The 13,762-nt window shown below is 41.4% G+C and overlaps 1 protein-coding gene across 1 annotated transcript in view; it reads right to left on the bottom strand.

Moving 5' to 3' along the window:
• Positions 1-1,476: 1,476 nt before the first annotated feature.
• Positions 1,477-13,762, bottom strand: part of SAMD8 (sterile alpha motif domain containing 8) — a 43,019-nt gene continuing 30,733 nt past the window's right edge. The window contains exons 4-6 of the mRNA XM_070945696.1: positions 12,005-12,122; positions 10,057-10,207; positions 1,477-6,468 (exon numbers count right to left, since the gene is read on the bottom strand). Of these exons, the coding sequence (XP_070801797.1) occupies positions 6,164-6,468; positions 10,057-10,207; positions 12,005-12,122 (574 nt within the window). The 3' untranslated portion in view covers positions 1,477-6,163. The remainder of the gene's footprint in view (positions 6,469-10,056; positions 10,208-12,004; positions 12,123-13,762) is intronic.

Below are 13,762 nucleotides of genomic sequence, written 5' to 3' on the forward strand. Positions count from 1 at the left end.
TGGCAAGATTCTGTCCATTAGCTGTAAGCAATTAAAAGGATTGGATTCGGTTGGATCTAGCCGTCTCGTCTCTGGGCCTGACATTTAGTCTCGCTAATCCTCGCATAACATCCCAACGCTGTCACATTTTAAGTTACTGCAGTTTGGCTGCTAATGGTATTCCTGTGCCAGGTATCATTGTAGATGTAGTGTCAACTCGCAAAGCATCCCTGGCCCGCTCTTGAGTTGCTATACGCAAGGGGGACTGGGAAATCAACAAAGCAGCACGGCAGCCAAAAACAGAAGCGCATTCCAGACGTATCTCTTTCAAGGCTGTCTCCCAGGGTTACCCACAGCGGCTGGAGGGGATTGATCTCTACAACCTGAGAAATGGCTCCATTGGCGAATGTGATTGATGACACACCCTGGGGGGAGGGGGGAAACAGGGTCATAATTGGGGGATAAATTACGTGGGGTCAGAGTTGGCTTCACTTGGAACGTGCTGACATGAAGCTCCTAATAAATAACTGGATTTCTTTTGAAACTTGGCTCAAGGCTTATGATTTAATTAGTGTTATGGCCCACCAGCGGCCAGCAGAGCTGGCAGCACATTCAGACAATGAGGAGTTGGGGAGGAACATGGACCAGTCCTGGAATCTGGGGAAGGCTCGGACAATGGCTCTAAGTTGGAGGCAGAGAGAGGGCCAAGGCCATCTGGTAGTTCTTTGCTGCCTCAGGAGTCTGACATCAGCAAGGAAGAACAGTGTGAGCCTGTTCCCAGTGTGCGCATGCGCAGAGGAGACAGGAACAATTAAGGAAACAGACTCGACTTGGGAGTAAGGCTTGGAGATGATTGGCCCCTCCCATAAGACATAAAAGAAAAGAGAATGGGATGTGTTTTTTTGCAGGAAGCAATTAGTTAATCTGGCCGATTCAAGATTTGAAAATTCTGTTTGTGACTCTGTGCCAAGTTTGGCCTTGCCCTGCATCTGGAAATTAGCTCTTTCGCAGCATTCCACATGAGATAGGTGGGTGTTGATAACTTTCCTCTGAAAGACTGCTTATCAAGCCTTGCAGACTGTAAATGAAAGTAGTTTACAGCCGTATGAATTAAAGAGGTTTGCCGGGACTAAGTTTGTGCTATTTACTTTCTAAGGAAGCCTAGGTCAGAACAATTAAGGCATCCATCGGAACCCTGACATGTAGCTTTTCTGAGACCAGGTGCTACCCGTTCTTTAGGAGAAAGTTTTGGGACTATTTTATCATTCCGATACAGCAGAATCTCTCAACTCTAGCAAAGGTTGAATTTTGCTTTGGATTTTTGATCAGGTGACGTGGAGGGAGGCAGCAAAATATTTGCAGCGTTCAACCTGTTCTGTTGTGGTGGGCTTGGAAGGGGCTATTCTAGAGCCTGTGAAGTGGACTAATAGAAGAAAGATGAACGAAGAAAGACTTTTTTTGCTTTTATTAGACAGTGACTGAGATGAAAGTGCATCGTTTAGTTAACTGTCAGATTTTATTGAATGCTTCAATAGTTTAACACAAGACATACAAAACAATATAAATTAAATCCATGTTCATGTTGGAACTAATCCCATCTTTACTTACACAACATCTGTGCTTCAAACCGTTACGTAAAAGGAATATTCAAGTCTTCAAACATTACCGTGTTTTAGGAAGAGGAGGGGCGGAAATCAAAATCAAAATGTCTCTGCCACATATCAAAGTCAACAACTTTAGCCCGGTTACTATTCCCTTGCTTTGGTTTTGTTCAGCAAAACAGTAACTACGTTTAGCCTCTAACTAAGGAAACAAGAGCTGCAGAAGTGTACAGTTCCTTGTTTTATGGTCAGATAACCTCAAGCCAAGTGAGGCCACTTGTGACTGAAAGAGAGCCCTCCACCACGATAGCAGTGAAATGTTTTGGTCTGTAAAAACTTGGTTTTAATCAGATGGTCAAGTGATAATCCTGTGTTGGACTTGGAATTTAGTCCAAATTTAGCAAATCAGAACAAATATACATCAGAGAGTAGGGCCAAGATAACTTGCAAATTTCCTCCTGAGAATTACATGTGTTTTCAGGTTCTTAACATCGCCATTTTCTTCCTCCTAACTCATAGCAAGACATCCCTGCCCAATTCAACACATGGCAGCCAGCTTTGTGGTCACAGATACTCTTTGCTTTGGTGGGCAATGAGGACAGATGTCTACCATTACTTAAAGTTACTCTTAGGAAGCAGAAAGAAAGGGAATCCCAGAATGGCTACACAGATACTCCGAAATTCACAGAAACTGATGATGGCATAATGAGAATATGCCAATATTAATTTAATTAAATATCTGTCAAGTGCTGGGACAATAGCAGAATATATCACAGTTCTTAACAGACTAGATAACGGATGGAGAGAACAGCAGGAAAACCTTAGCTACTGAACCAAGGGCCTTAGTCTAATACAAAGTTACTGCCGACTGACATCATTTAAAGTTTATGAGGTATTCCCGATTTACAAAATGACACGTGCCAGATTTTGAAATTGTCAAGTCTTACCCTTACTACTTTTCTACTCTGAGTATGAACAAAAAGGCAAAATAAAGAGAATCCTGCTCGGAAAAATTAAACGAAACCAATGGTAACATCGTCGTAAATATTGCTCCTCTTAAAGTTAAAAGTTAACCATCAAATCTGATGTTTCAAACAGGAGACATCCACAGTGTAACAAATGTGTTACAGTTTGGAACAACTTGAGGAAATCCGTTCAAAACGCAGCCTCAAAATGAACTGAGGTGGGATTAATTTTAAGATGAGATGTTTCCAGACTACAAATTCATAGAACGACTAATTTATTTTTTTTTTAGTAAGAATCCAAAGTGCAAATACAATTATAATGAAAATGAGAAATTATTTCAAAGTTGCCCGTCGGTCAGGTTAGGAGCAACAGATTAGTTAAGACTTCAAGAGGCCAAATTCTCTGTACCAGGGGTCTCCAACCTTAGCAACTTTAAGACTTGTGGACTTGAACTCCCAGAGTTCCTCAGCCAGCTTTGCTGGTTGAAGTCCACAAGTCTTAAAGTTGCCTGCTCTGTACGGTTTTCTCTCAATGGGGAAGTGTCCCATCAAGGAAGCCGCTGATGAAGATTGAAATGGCATGGCCCAGCTAGAGAAGGATCATCGAAGCTCCTTCTACAGAGGGTCATTCAGTTGTGCTCCTGTACGTTTGTTCCCAGATTGCCACTTCTGTTGCCTTGTTTCCAGCCATATAATACTGTGGACCTGGGCCTGTAAACTTGAGAATACTTTTGATGGACAAAGCCCTACTCCCTGAACAAAGGCATCTGTAAACTGAGGGACTGGCTGCTTCCTATCTGCAATTCACAGTTGCATTTTACTGAGATTTGTTTTTAAACAGCCGACAAAACGCGCACTTCAAAGAAGACTCGTTTTGTACGTTTGCTATCGAGGAAAAATGAGGTAAACACTGAAAGCGCGTCAAAAGCGTGAACGGGGCGAAGAAAAAAATCGTTTTAATTTTTCCTGCTAGGCCAAACCCGAGGTGGAATATTGTTGCCTTCAAAATGCAACAAACTGCCTGTTTTATTGTTCATCTCCATGGGCTGCTACCGTAAAAACCTGCCACTTCAGCTGATAGAAACAACTGCTTCTGTACTTCTAATTTAAAAAAAAGAACACACCTCGTGCTATATTTCAATATATTGGGAGATGACCTCCCTGCCTAATTCTTTTATGCAAATTAAAGGCCAATGCGCATGAAAATCGTTTTATAGAAAAAAATTGGTTTCAACGCATTCTCCGGAACATTCTGGAATTTGTGAAAAAGAAGGCAATTCTTTCTCTTCAAGGATTCAGTTTCACTTCACCTTGAAATGACACCAAAGAAGACCTTTACGTGAATACTGTATTAGTGGGGCAATATTAAATATTGCTAGAAATATTTACAATGTTCTGGGGTGAAAATACTTTTAAGGTATAGGTTAATAATCTTTTAGGTGCTCTTAAGATTATTACAGTATATTTTTTTGATAAGATTTCTTGAAATTCAAAGTGAAGCCCTGCATTTTTATGCCTCCTAATATTAATCTCTGAAATTAATCTCTCAGAGCACAAAATCAAAAATGAGTTTGCGATCTCTTACCTGCCAATTCACAGTTCTGGAAAAAGTTCTCTGTTTGTGAGACTGGGCTAATTTAGCTATCAGGAGAAAGCACTGGGTAAAGGTTGCAACTGAGCTATGTTGAGTCATCTGAGTGCCACCAGAAAATTCAGTGTTGGTTAGTTGAAAAAGTATTCAAACCAAAGGACAGACGGACTACTTTGGGTCAGTGAAACTCACTGCCCTCTATGAAGTTACTAAGACTATATAACTGACTTGACCACAACTTTCAAAACTGTCAAGTTTAAAAATCTAAATTAGAAACGGATTACAAATAACCCATATGCACATCCAGCTGCAGACAACTTCGAACAGTGACATATTAATTTGTACAATGGAAGAGACAAACCTTGCTGGTCCTTTTTTTTTTTTTTTTTTGGGGGGGGGGGGAGACATTGTATCTGCCCTGAACTTCTTGTAATACACAAAACCATCCCCATTTTTAGGCTATTGGGACTCTCAGCTTTAAACTGAGTGGATGGTTTAAAAGATCAAGAACAAATCTGAGTAACTTTTATGAAAGGTAGGTTTCAGAGAGAGAGAAAATAAGGAGGGTTGCCAGGACCTCCAAGTGCCAAGTGTTTCGCTTGTTTTCTTACTTTCGGCCGTCGGTCCATTCATCAAAAAAAGTGTCAGTGACTGAAACCACCAAACTTCCATCGCTTAACTTCCACCAAGAAGCATCTCAGAAGTTTCTCAAGTAGCTAATTAAATTTCAACTTTTTCAGTGTTGGATATTTTTGAAGACTACCAGTGAAGGGGAGGGAAAATGAGCTTCTATCCCAAACCAGAGTTCAGTGCATCACCCATGTGCTTCAAGCAAAACTCCATGAAGATGCCCACATGCCTTTATTCAATTTATTAGCTTGTTTCCCAATTTAACAGGATTACTACCCCTAAACGTCAATGTGTAAAAAGCATGCACGGATTTAAATAAGTGTTTAATACTGCACTTGAAAGAGTTGTGGCACAAAATCTCAATCAGCCTCATTTCTCATGTATTTCTTACCGGTTTAATGAAATGTAAACACTCGGGACCGCCGGAGGACACAACGGCATTAATTTCTTTATCTTAAGTCAGTCAAGCCTGTTCAGAGTTTTAGCATCGTTCACCAGATATGCTAAGTTTGCCCCTTTTATTAATACACAGTATATTTTTCATACTGAAGGCTTTGGAAAACCTATGTCCCTGGGTGAATGTTCCCCAACTCATTTATTTGCTAAAATAAATATTGAGAGCCAATTACTGAATGACTATGACCATTTTTGTCAGTATTCGTATTTGTCCAAGGTACAACATACGTGCTTGCACATCACATTTAAGCATTACATAGTTAAGCACGAATGCACCCTACCAGAGCCCTACCTGCACGAGTTATTGCTTTCCACAAGCAACCTGACCAAGGCAGTTTCCATCGCTCGCTTGTTCGCCATTTTTTCATGTTGAAACATACTGTTCAACAGCAGGACGTAAGCGGCTCTTAGATTGCTACTATTAGTTCCATCTGGACTGTAAGTCTTGCCTTCGAACCGTGTGTCTACCATTCAAAATGGCTTAATAAGTCACAAGCAGAATCAACACCAAAGTCAAGGGCCATCTATAAGGGTACAAACCAGAAAGTCAATACTCAGCTATTTATGGTTACCCGTGATGTGCAAACAGGTCCAAAGCTGCTTAGGTAGTACCTGGATCTGAAGTTATTCCTGCAGCCAAGATCAATTTAAGATCCTCCCAACAAGAAAGCTATAAGATTTGCTGAACCGGCCATCTCACCTCACCACATCCATGCAGAACTTCGTTACAGCTTAACAACTTTGCCTGAACATTGCTGTTGGTGGTGGTGTTGTTTTAAAAAAATGGCAATGTGTCTCCTCTGAACCTTGTAAGCTAGGAGAAGATGAACAAGGCCAGAAGAGAGAGAGGCTGTGGGTGAAAACAACCCTTCCTGCCCAACGTTTCTTGAAGAAGGTTAGTTGCAAGTACTTCAGAAGATGTGAATTAAGCTGGGTGTTCTTTAGCCGATTAACCTTTTCAATATGGTTGGCTTTGAAAAGGGCCAGCAATATTCATTTGGGACTGTACCGTTGACATTGCATTCAAAAAAGGAGAACATGGGAAACCAGATCCTGGCTCTCCGGCTTTGCTGATAGGCTCTTGTGTTTGCCAGCGTGTGATAGTACAGAAAGAGTCTCGTAGTGATGTAGAAGGCAATGAAGACATCGATGGAGTAGTGTTCGTGAGCAGCCAAAATGAAGAAGATCCCAAACAGATTCAGCACCCAAGACAACGTGTGCAAAAAGTTCCAGCTTCTTGGGGTATCTACAAAGGAAACACAGCAGTCAATCACCTGTCACTTGGGAGCTTTTCATACATTGCGTTCTAGACATGTTCTGGACAAGACAGTGAACTAGAAGCAAGCAGGAAGGCTTGGGGTAAGCACCAGAAACTGCTCTGGAAGAGAAGAACAATTCCTGTCATAAAAGATTTTTTTTAAAAAAAAATTACGGGAACTTGCTCTCTTAGCAGGAATAACAGGAAGGGGAAGAGCAATACAGACCCCAGTGGTTTGAAGTGCCTAATAATAATAATATGCTGCTCAACGGTCATGGACTCTGACCTTGTTATAACTTGTCTCCTGAAAATAACTTATGTCTGCACTATATTTATCTTCCATTCGCTCATTTTGCCCTTTAGACTGTAAGTCTGAGGCCTGGAAATCTTGCTTGCCGGTAGTTTATAATTTAATTTCCAGAACATCAAAAGTAGTTAGCTCTACACAGGCGTTAACTCTTTTTCACGATGCTTGTATTAAATGTCTTATAAGTAAGGGACTGGGTTAAACACAGAATTAGTACGCAGATCATGAATGCTGGGGTCAGTAAAATGTTTCAAAATTATAAATAAATCCTTTTCATTTGTATTTCTAAAACAAAATGACACACATTTATGGGAACATGCAGCATTTAAATCATGATTTAAATCACTAGTAAAAAGGCTTGATTTAAATCATAATTTTTAAAGAGCAGCCGTCATCTCCGTTCCGCAGCGGCTCCTCCTCTGACCGGCTGTTGATTCACCGACAGTCCCATTCACTTTAATGGGATGGCTGGTGATGTGGCAGGGACAGAACAAGATGGGGGACATGGCAGGCAGCAGGTGAGTGGCTGCCCACTAACAGGCACTGCCATGATGGAGCTGAATGACAGGTGCTCTTTAATACTATATTTATAAGCTGCTTAGAAGGTTTCACTTTCATTTTTACTGCTTGCCCTTCCTCCTCATGCTTAAGAGCCTGGTGGTAGAGATGCCTTTCTCTTCAAACAATCATACCGTTTGTAGTGTACATAGATTTGCAAAACAATGGGATAAAGGAATATTCCTGAATTTTGTTTTATGATTTATCTCATGGTTACTGTGAAATTGTGTGAATGCATCAATGCAGTGCATGTCCTCTCATCTTGCAGAGCTTGGATTCGTTGAATGAGTTCACCAAAAATGTAAAGATTGCAGAATATACAGCCTCGTGCTGCATAACTAAGCTCCATTTCACGCTGACTAAACTAAATTATTAATGTATCTTAAATAGAAACCTATCTTTAGATATATTTTTTTACTCCAAAAGCATTTTATTAAAATAAATTTGATAAAAATAAAAAAAATCCAATTTAAATAAAAAAATTCTGATTTAAATAATTAATTTTTTTATTTAATTTTTTAAAAAATCATTGATTTTTATCCACCCTGGCAGCATTTAATAGTTCTGGCCCAGTGGGAGGCCCATATTAAAACAACACACCTCATGTGTGGCCAGAATTTGAAAAAGACATTTAGTACAGCACAGTTTCTAACTAAAATGGTCCGACTGACATCAGCATATGTGGGCCTGATTGGGGTAGATTGTTGGGGTAGATTGTAATATAAATTTATGTTATTTTGTTCTATTTTACATATAGTGGTCCTATATGTTAATAGAAGAGTGTGTGTGTGTGTGTGTGTGTGTGTGTGTGTGGTTTTCTTTCCTGTAAAATCCTGTCTAGAGGTCAACATTTTCTCTACTTATGTTTACCCTCCCCTTTTCAGTAATTAGATTATTAATAGAAAGGCAGAGGTGCTGAAATATGTCTCTTTGTGTGAACATCCATAGGACGATTAGCTGAGTGTTACTTAATTTTATAGTGCATGTTTCTACTTGCTTAGACTATATAAGAAGGAAATTGATATTTGAAGTTCTTATATGAGAAAAGGAGGGAGAACTATTCTGTGGCCACATAGAGTTCTTACCAGGGGTGAAATGCTACTAGTTCGCTCAGGTTCGGGCGAACCAGTAGTGATAAAAACTACCAGTTCGGACAAACCAGCAGTTTAAATAAAAAAATTCTGATTTAAATAATTAATTTTTTTATTTAATTTTTTTAAAAATCATTGATTTTTATCCACCCTGGCAGCATTTAATAGTTCTGGCCCAGTGGGAGGCCCATATTAAAACAACACACCTCATGTGTGGCCAGAATTTGAAAAAGACATTTAGTACAGCACAGTTTCTAACTAAAATGGTCCGACTGACATCAGCATATGTGGGCCTGATTGGGGTAGGTTGTTGGGGTAGATTGTAATATAAATTTATGTTATTTTGTTCTATTTTACATATTTATGTATTAAATTATTGCATTTCATCCCATAATTATTGTATTTTACCCTATTCTTATTTTATTTTTTTATTTTTTATTTTATTCAATTTATATACCGCCCTATTCCCGAAGGACTCAGGGCGGTGAACAGGCACAAGATAAAAATACATCATACAAAAGTTAAAAAACCAATTAAAAGTACATTAAATAATTTTGGCCCAAAAAACGAATTTAAAAACACCCAATTTATATAAAACTAAAAGCAAATTAAAAGGGAGAGTCAAGCCAGTCCAGCCTGCTGGAATAAAAATGTTTTGAGGGTGCGGCGGAAAGTGCGTAAATCTGGGATCCTCCGTATCTCCAGGGGGAGCTCATTCCAGATGGCAATTTTAAATTGTTTTTACGGGATTTTATTGGTAATGTATGATTCAACCTTGCCTATGGCCATGATGGTGAACCTATGGCACGGGTGCCAGAGGTGGCAGTCAGAGCCCTCTCTGCGCGCTGTTGTCCCAGGTCAGATCTCCGTGGGGTTTCTTTTGTGAGCTTGTTTCTCTGCAAACGACGAAACAGAAGCTCACAAAAGAAAAAGATCTTACCTCTTGCCACACTGCCGGCGTTGGGAAGCCCAGTCTCCCATCGGCCAGCTGCTCTTCGGGTCTCTGCTGTGCACACATATCCATGCGCATGTCCGCACATGAGTGGGTGCATGTTTGCACATGCGCATGCCCGTGCATATTTGCACATGCGCATGCCCGTGCATGTTCGCACACATTCGTGCGCATGTGCACACCTTTCAGTTTGGGCATGCACGCACACAGTTTGGGTACTCGGTGTCTAAAAGTTTCACCATCACTGCCCTATAGGCTAATCCATAAAGCTAATCTAATCAATAGTTCTTCTGCAATTATGTTCATCCCAAATTTTTTTTGGGGGGGGATAGTCAACCATGAATACTAATGGCCTCTACTAGATTTTTCTGGTTTCTCCAACTTAAACCTCTTTTTTGTCTGCCCTATGGCCTGAAAAGTTTATTTCACAATTAGGCGACCAAGAGGGGTGGGCTCCAGAAGCTGCCAAGCTACAACTCCCAGCAGCTCCATTCAACAGGACTTCTCGGTTGGGATTGAAACTGAGCAACATTTGAAGTGTCTCTGTGGGATCTGCTGAGCCAGGAATGTTGCACCACACCAGGAAGGAGGAACGGAAGTTGTGGCAAGCTAGATGGACAATAATTTTGTTCCAGTTTTGTTTTCCGCCCCCCCGATTCTCTACTTACATTCAGTAACAAAAAAGTTCAGCATAGTCAGGACAACAGTATGGCCACTGAACATATAGTCTCCACAGGTGTGTACTCCTGTTAACGTCATGCCAAATCCACTCCAAATAGCAAAGGCTCGCTGAAGTTTTGCCCACACATTGCCATATAACTAGAATTAGAATCATGCACAACATTGAAAAGAAACACATCGAGAACACGTGAGACTTTAGATAAAGACTGCAATTGCCCCCCACCATAAAGTAAATATGGTATCTTGCATTTGCTTCTCTTCCACAGGGGATGCATGCAACCAAGCATTTACCTCTTAAAAATACAGTATTTTTCGGAGTATATTTTCCCTCCCTAAAAGGGGGTGAAAATTTAGGTGCGTGTTATACACCGAATGGAGCTCCGCTCACCCACTGGCCCCCACCCTTTGGCCTCTGCCTCCCAGCAGTTACCTCCTTGCAAGCAAACAGCAGGAAGAAACAGCTCCTTTCAGCTTCAGCATATCCTAATTAGCACAAGTTGATTGGATCGGCCTCCCGACTCTCAGCTGATTTGCTCTCAGCTATTTTGCGCAGGGCTCTGCTGCTTGCTGCAAAGAGCTAAATTGCTGGAGCAGATTTTTTTTTTCCTTGTGCTAATCAAGCTATGCTGAAAACAAAAATGAAAGCAAAGCAGGCTGTTGGCTGCAACGAGGCAAAATTGCTCAGAGGCAGAAGTAGAGGCAGATTTCTTTTTCTTCTTTTCCTCACCAAAAAAGGCAGGTGCATCTTATACTCCGAAAAATACGGTAATTTGCAGACTTGGTTCCTGAATGAATCATGCTAAACCGTACTTTATGTACAGGTAGTCCTCGACTTACAGTTCATTTAGTGACTGTTTAAAATTACGACACTGAAAAAAGTGACTTATGACCAGTGGTGAAATCCTCCGCGGTTTGCCACCGGCTCACTGCCTGTGCATGTGCGCCAAATCCATGCTGTGCGCAGAAAAAGGAGGCTTGACAAGGTAAGTAGAACAGCGAGGGGGGGAACAACTGTGCTGTGCAATTTAGATTTGTTAGAAAGGATTTCCTGCTTTCTAGTGAATATAAATCACGTGGCACAGCTAATCGTCGGAAATACCAGTTCGGACGAACCGGTAGCTTTTATTATTATCCTTTCGCCCGAACCAGTGTGAACTGGTAGCATTTCACCCCTGTTTGTGACTGTTTTTCACACAACCATGATCAAAATTCAGACGCTTGGCAATTGACTCATATTTATGACGGTTGCAGTGTCCCGGGGGGTGGGGGCGTGTCACGTGATGATCTTTGGTGACCTTCTGACAAGCAAAGTCTATAGGGAAGCCAAGACTCGGTTAACATCTGTGTTACTCACTTAACAGCTGCAGTGATTCGCTTATCAACGGTGGCAAGGAAGTTAATAAAATCGGGCAAAATTCACTTAACAGCTGTCTCGCGTAGCAGCAGAAATTTTGGGCTCAAATGTGGTTGTACGTCGAGGACTACCTGTATTTGGGGTTCAGGTATTGGCATAAGATATAATGACAGTTAACCTAGATTTCCATACTTTCAATTGCCCTCCCGTTTGCATAAATGAGTTTTATACTTCACTGGTATGTTCCATTTTAAAGGGTTCAAAGTCCCCAAATGTACATTATGTAGGCATGATACACCTGTCAATATTTCAATTAACAGTTAGCAGTAACAGAGTTGGAAGGGACCTTGGAGGTCATCTAGTCCAACCCCCTGCTCATTTTCATGTTTTACAATACTTTGCCAATACTCAAAAAGCTTCCACATTATGTCAGTAAACGTAAGACTTCATCATTATCTGTCCTCAAGATACTAGGGCTGAATCTGTGCCTAACTCGAATCTGATATATCTATAAAAAAAATTCAAAGCACTGGTGACCTCTAAGGTCTTTGTCCCAAGATCTTGGAGACTCATTGACTTACCTTTCCAGAACACTGCAAATGTTGTCCTGGCACCGACAGTGAGGTCACAAACATGGTTACACAACGTAACAAGAACACAGTTCCCATCAGGCTGCATAGTCGTCGCAAAAGGATAGATCTAGGAACAAGAGTTGCTTTCAACAATTACAAAGCTCGTGGAGCAACAGTTTTTCCTCCCTAACTTCGTCGTCTCTTGTTGTTCTTGAGGGATCCCCTGTAGGTCTGCTTTGTGAAGAATGCAGTGGCTGTGTGGGGGTATCGGGCAGAGGTGGGCTGCATATACTTTAACAACCGGTTCGCCGAAAATGTGAGCGCGCACATATGCACGCCTTCCGTGCAACACCTAAAACAAGGTGTTTCCGATGGGGGAAGCTTCTTGCACACCTGCTATGACAGCCACGGTTAGTAGAACGGACGAGGCACACAAATCAGCTGGGCTGTGGGGCGGGGCAAGCAAGCCGGAAAGTGAGATATCTAGGACCAGCAAGTGCTCGGAACTACCGGTACAGGTGAACCGGTCTGAACCGGCAGCAGCCCACCACTAGTATCGGGGATCTGAAAAGTCTCTTCTACAAACATATTTCACTTAACTCATTTTTGGATTCGAGATTTGGCTGCACAATTTCTCTGAATTGACTGCTAGGACTATTGTAAATGCACACTCACATAGCCCCTGCCTGGCAGCTCTTTAAAGCAGCCGCATCTTCCCTCAGAACTCTGCGGCTGTCCTCGGCTGTCACAAGGGGATCCCATGAAAATAAATATTTGGTTTAAGGACTCTTTATTTGATTTACAAACATGAGAAAAAACCCTGTTAAGAGCCGTGGTGGCCCAGTGGATAGAAAGAGTGCAGTACTTCAGGCTACTTCTGCTGACTGCCGGCTGCCTGCAATTTGGCAGTTCAAATCTCACCAGGCTCAGCCTTCCATCCTTCTGAGGTGGGTAAAATGAGGAGCCAGATTGTTGGGGGCAACAGGCTGACTGTAAACCGCTTAGAGAGGGCTGTAATGCACTGTGAAGCGGTATATAAGTCTAAGAAGTGCTATTGTTATTACCGTATTTTTTTGGAGTATAAGATGCTCCGGACTATAAGATGCACCTACCTTTTTTGGTGAGGAAAACAAGAAAAAGAAATCTCCCAGTAATTTTGCCTCGTTGTAGCAAACAGGAAACAGCCTGCTTTACTTTCATTTTCATTTTCAGCATAGCTTGATTAGCACAAGAAAAAAAAATCTGCTCCCAGCAATTTACCTCCTTGCAGCAAGCAGCAGAGGCCCACGCAGCAATAGGCAATGGCAATCACTGCAGCCTGAAACAGCTGAGAGTTGGGAGGCTGATCCAACGGACAATCAACTTGTGCTAATTAGGCTGTGCTGAAGCTGAAATGGGCTGTTTCTTCTTTCTGCTTGCTGCAAGGAGGTAAATTGCTGGGAGGCAGAGGCCAAAGGGTGGGGGCCAGTGGGTGAGCAGAGCTACATTTGGTGTATAAGACACACCCAAATTTTCACCCCCTTTTAGGGGGGAAAAAGGTGCATCCTATACTCCGAAAAATACGGTATGCTTTTTAAAACTTCACCAGTTCCTTGAGACAAAAAATAGGACAATCTATTGGCCTATATGCTTAATTAGCTTGAGTATTTCCCCTTTTCTTTACACACACTTAGCTTAAATTTTTGAATTATTAAGCCCCAGCCTAGAAATTAAATGTAAATCAGGAAACAGTGACTCTTAAAACTAATCAGGATTGCTCCCAGCAAC

Source organism: Pituophis catenifer, unplaced genomic scaffold (assembly GCF_029215685.1).
Source record: "Pituophis catenifer annectens isolate HBS135680 unplaced genomic scaffold, rPitCat1.0.hap2 SCAF_6, whole genome shotgun sequence".
Taxonomy (NCBI): Eukaryota; Metazoa; Chordata; class Lepidosauria; order Squamata; family Colubridae; genus Pituophis; species Pituophis catenifer.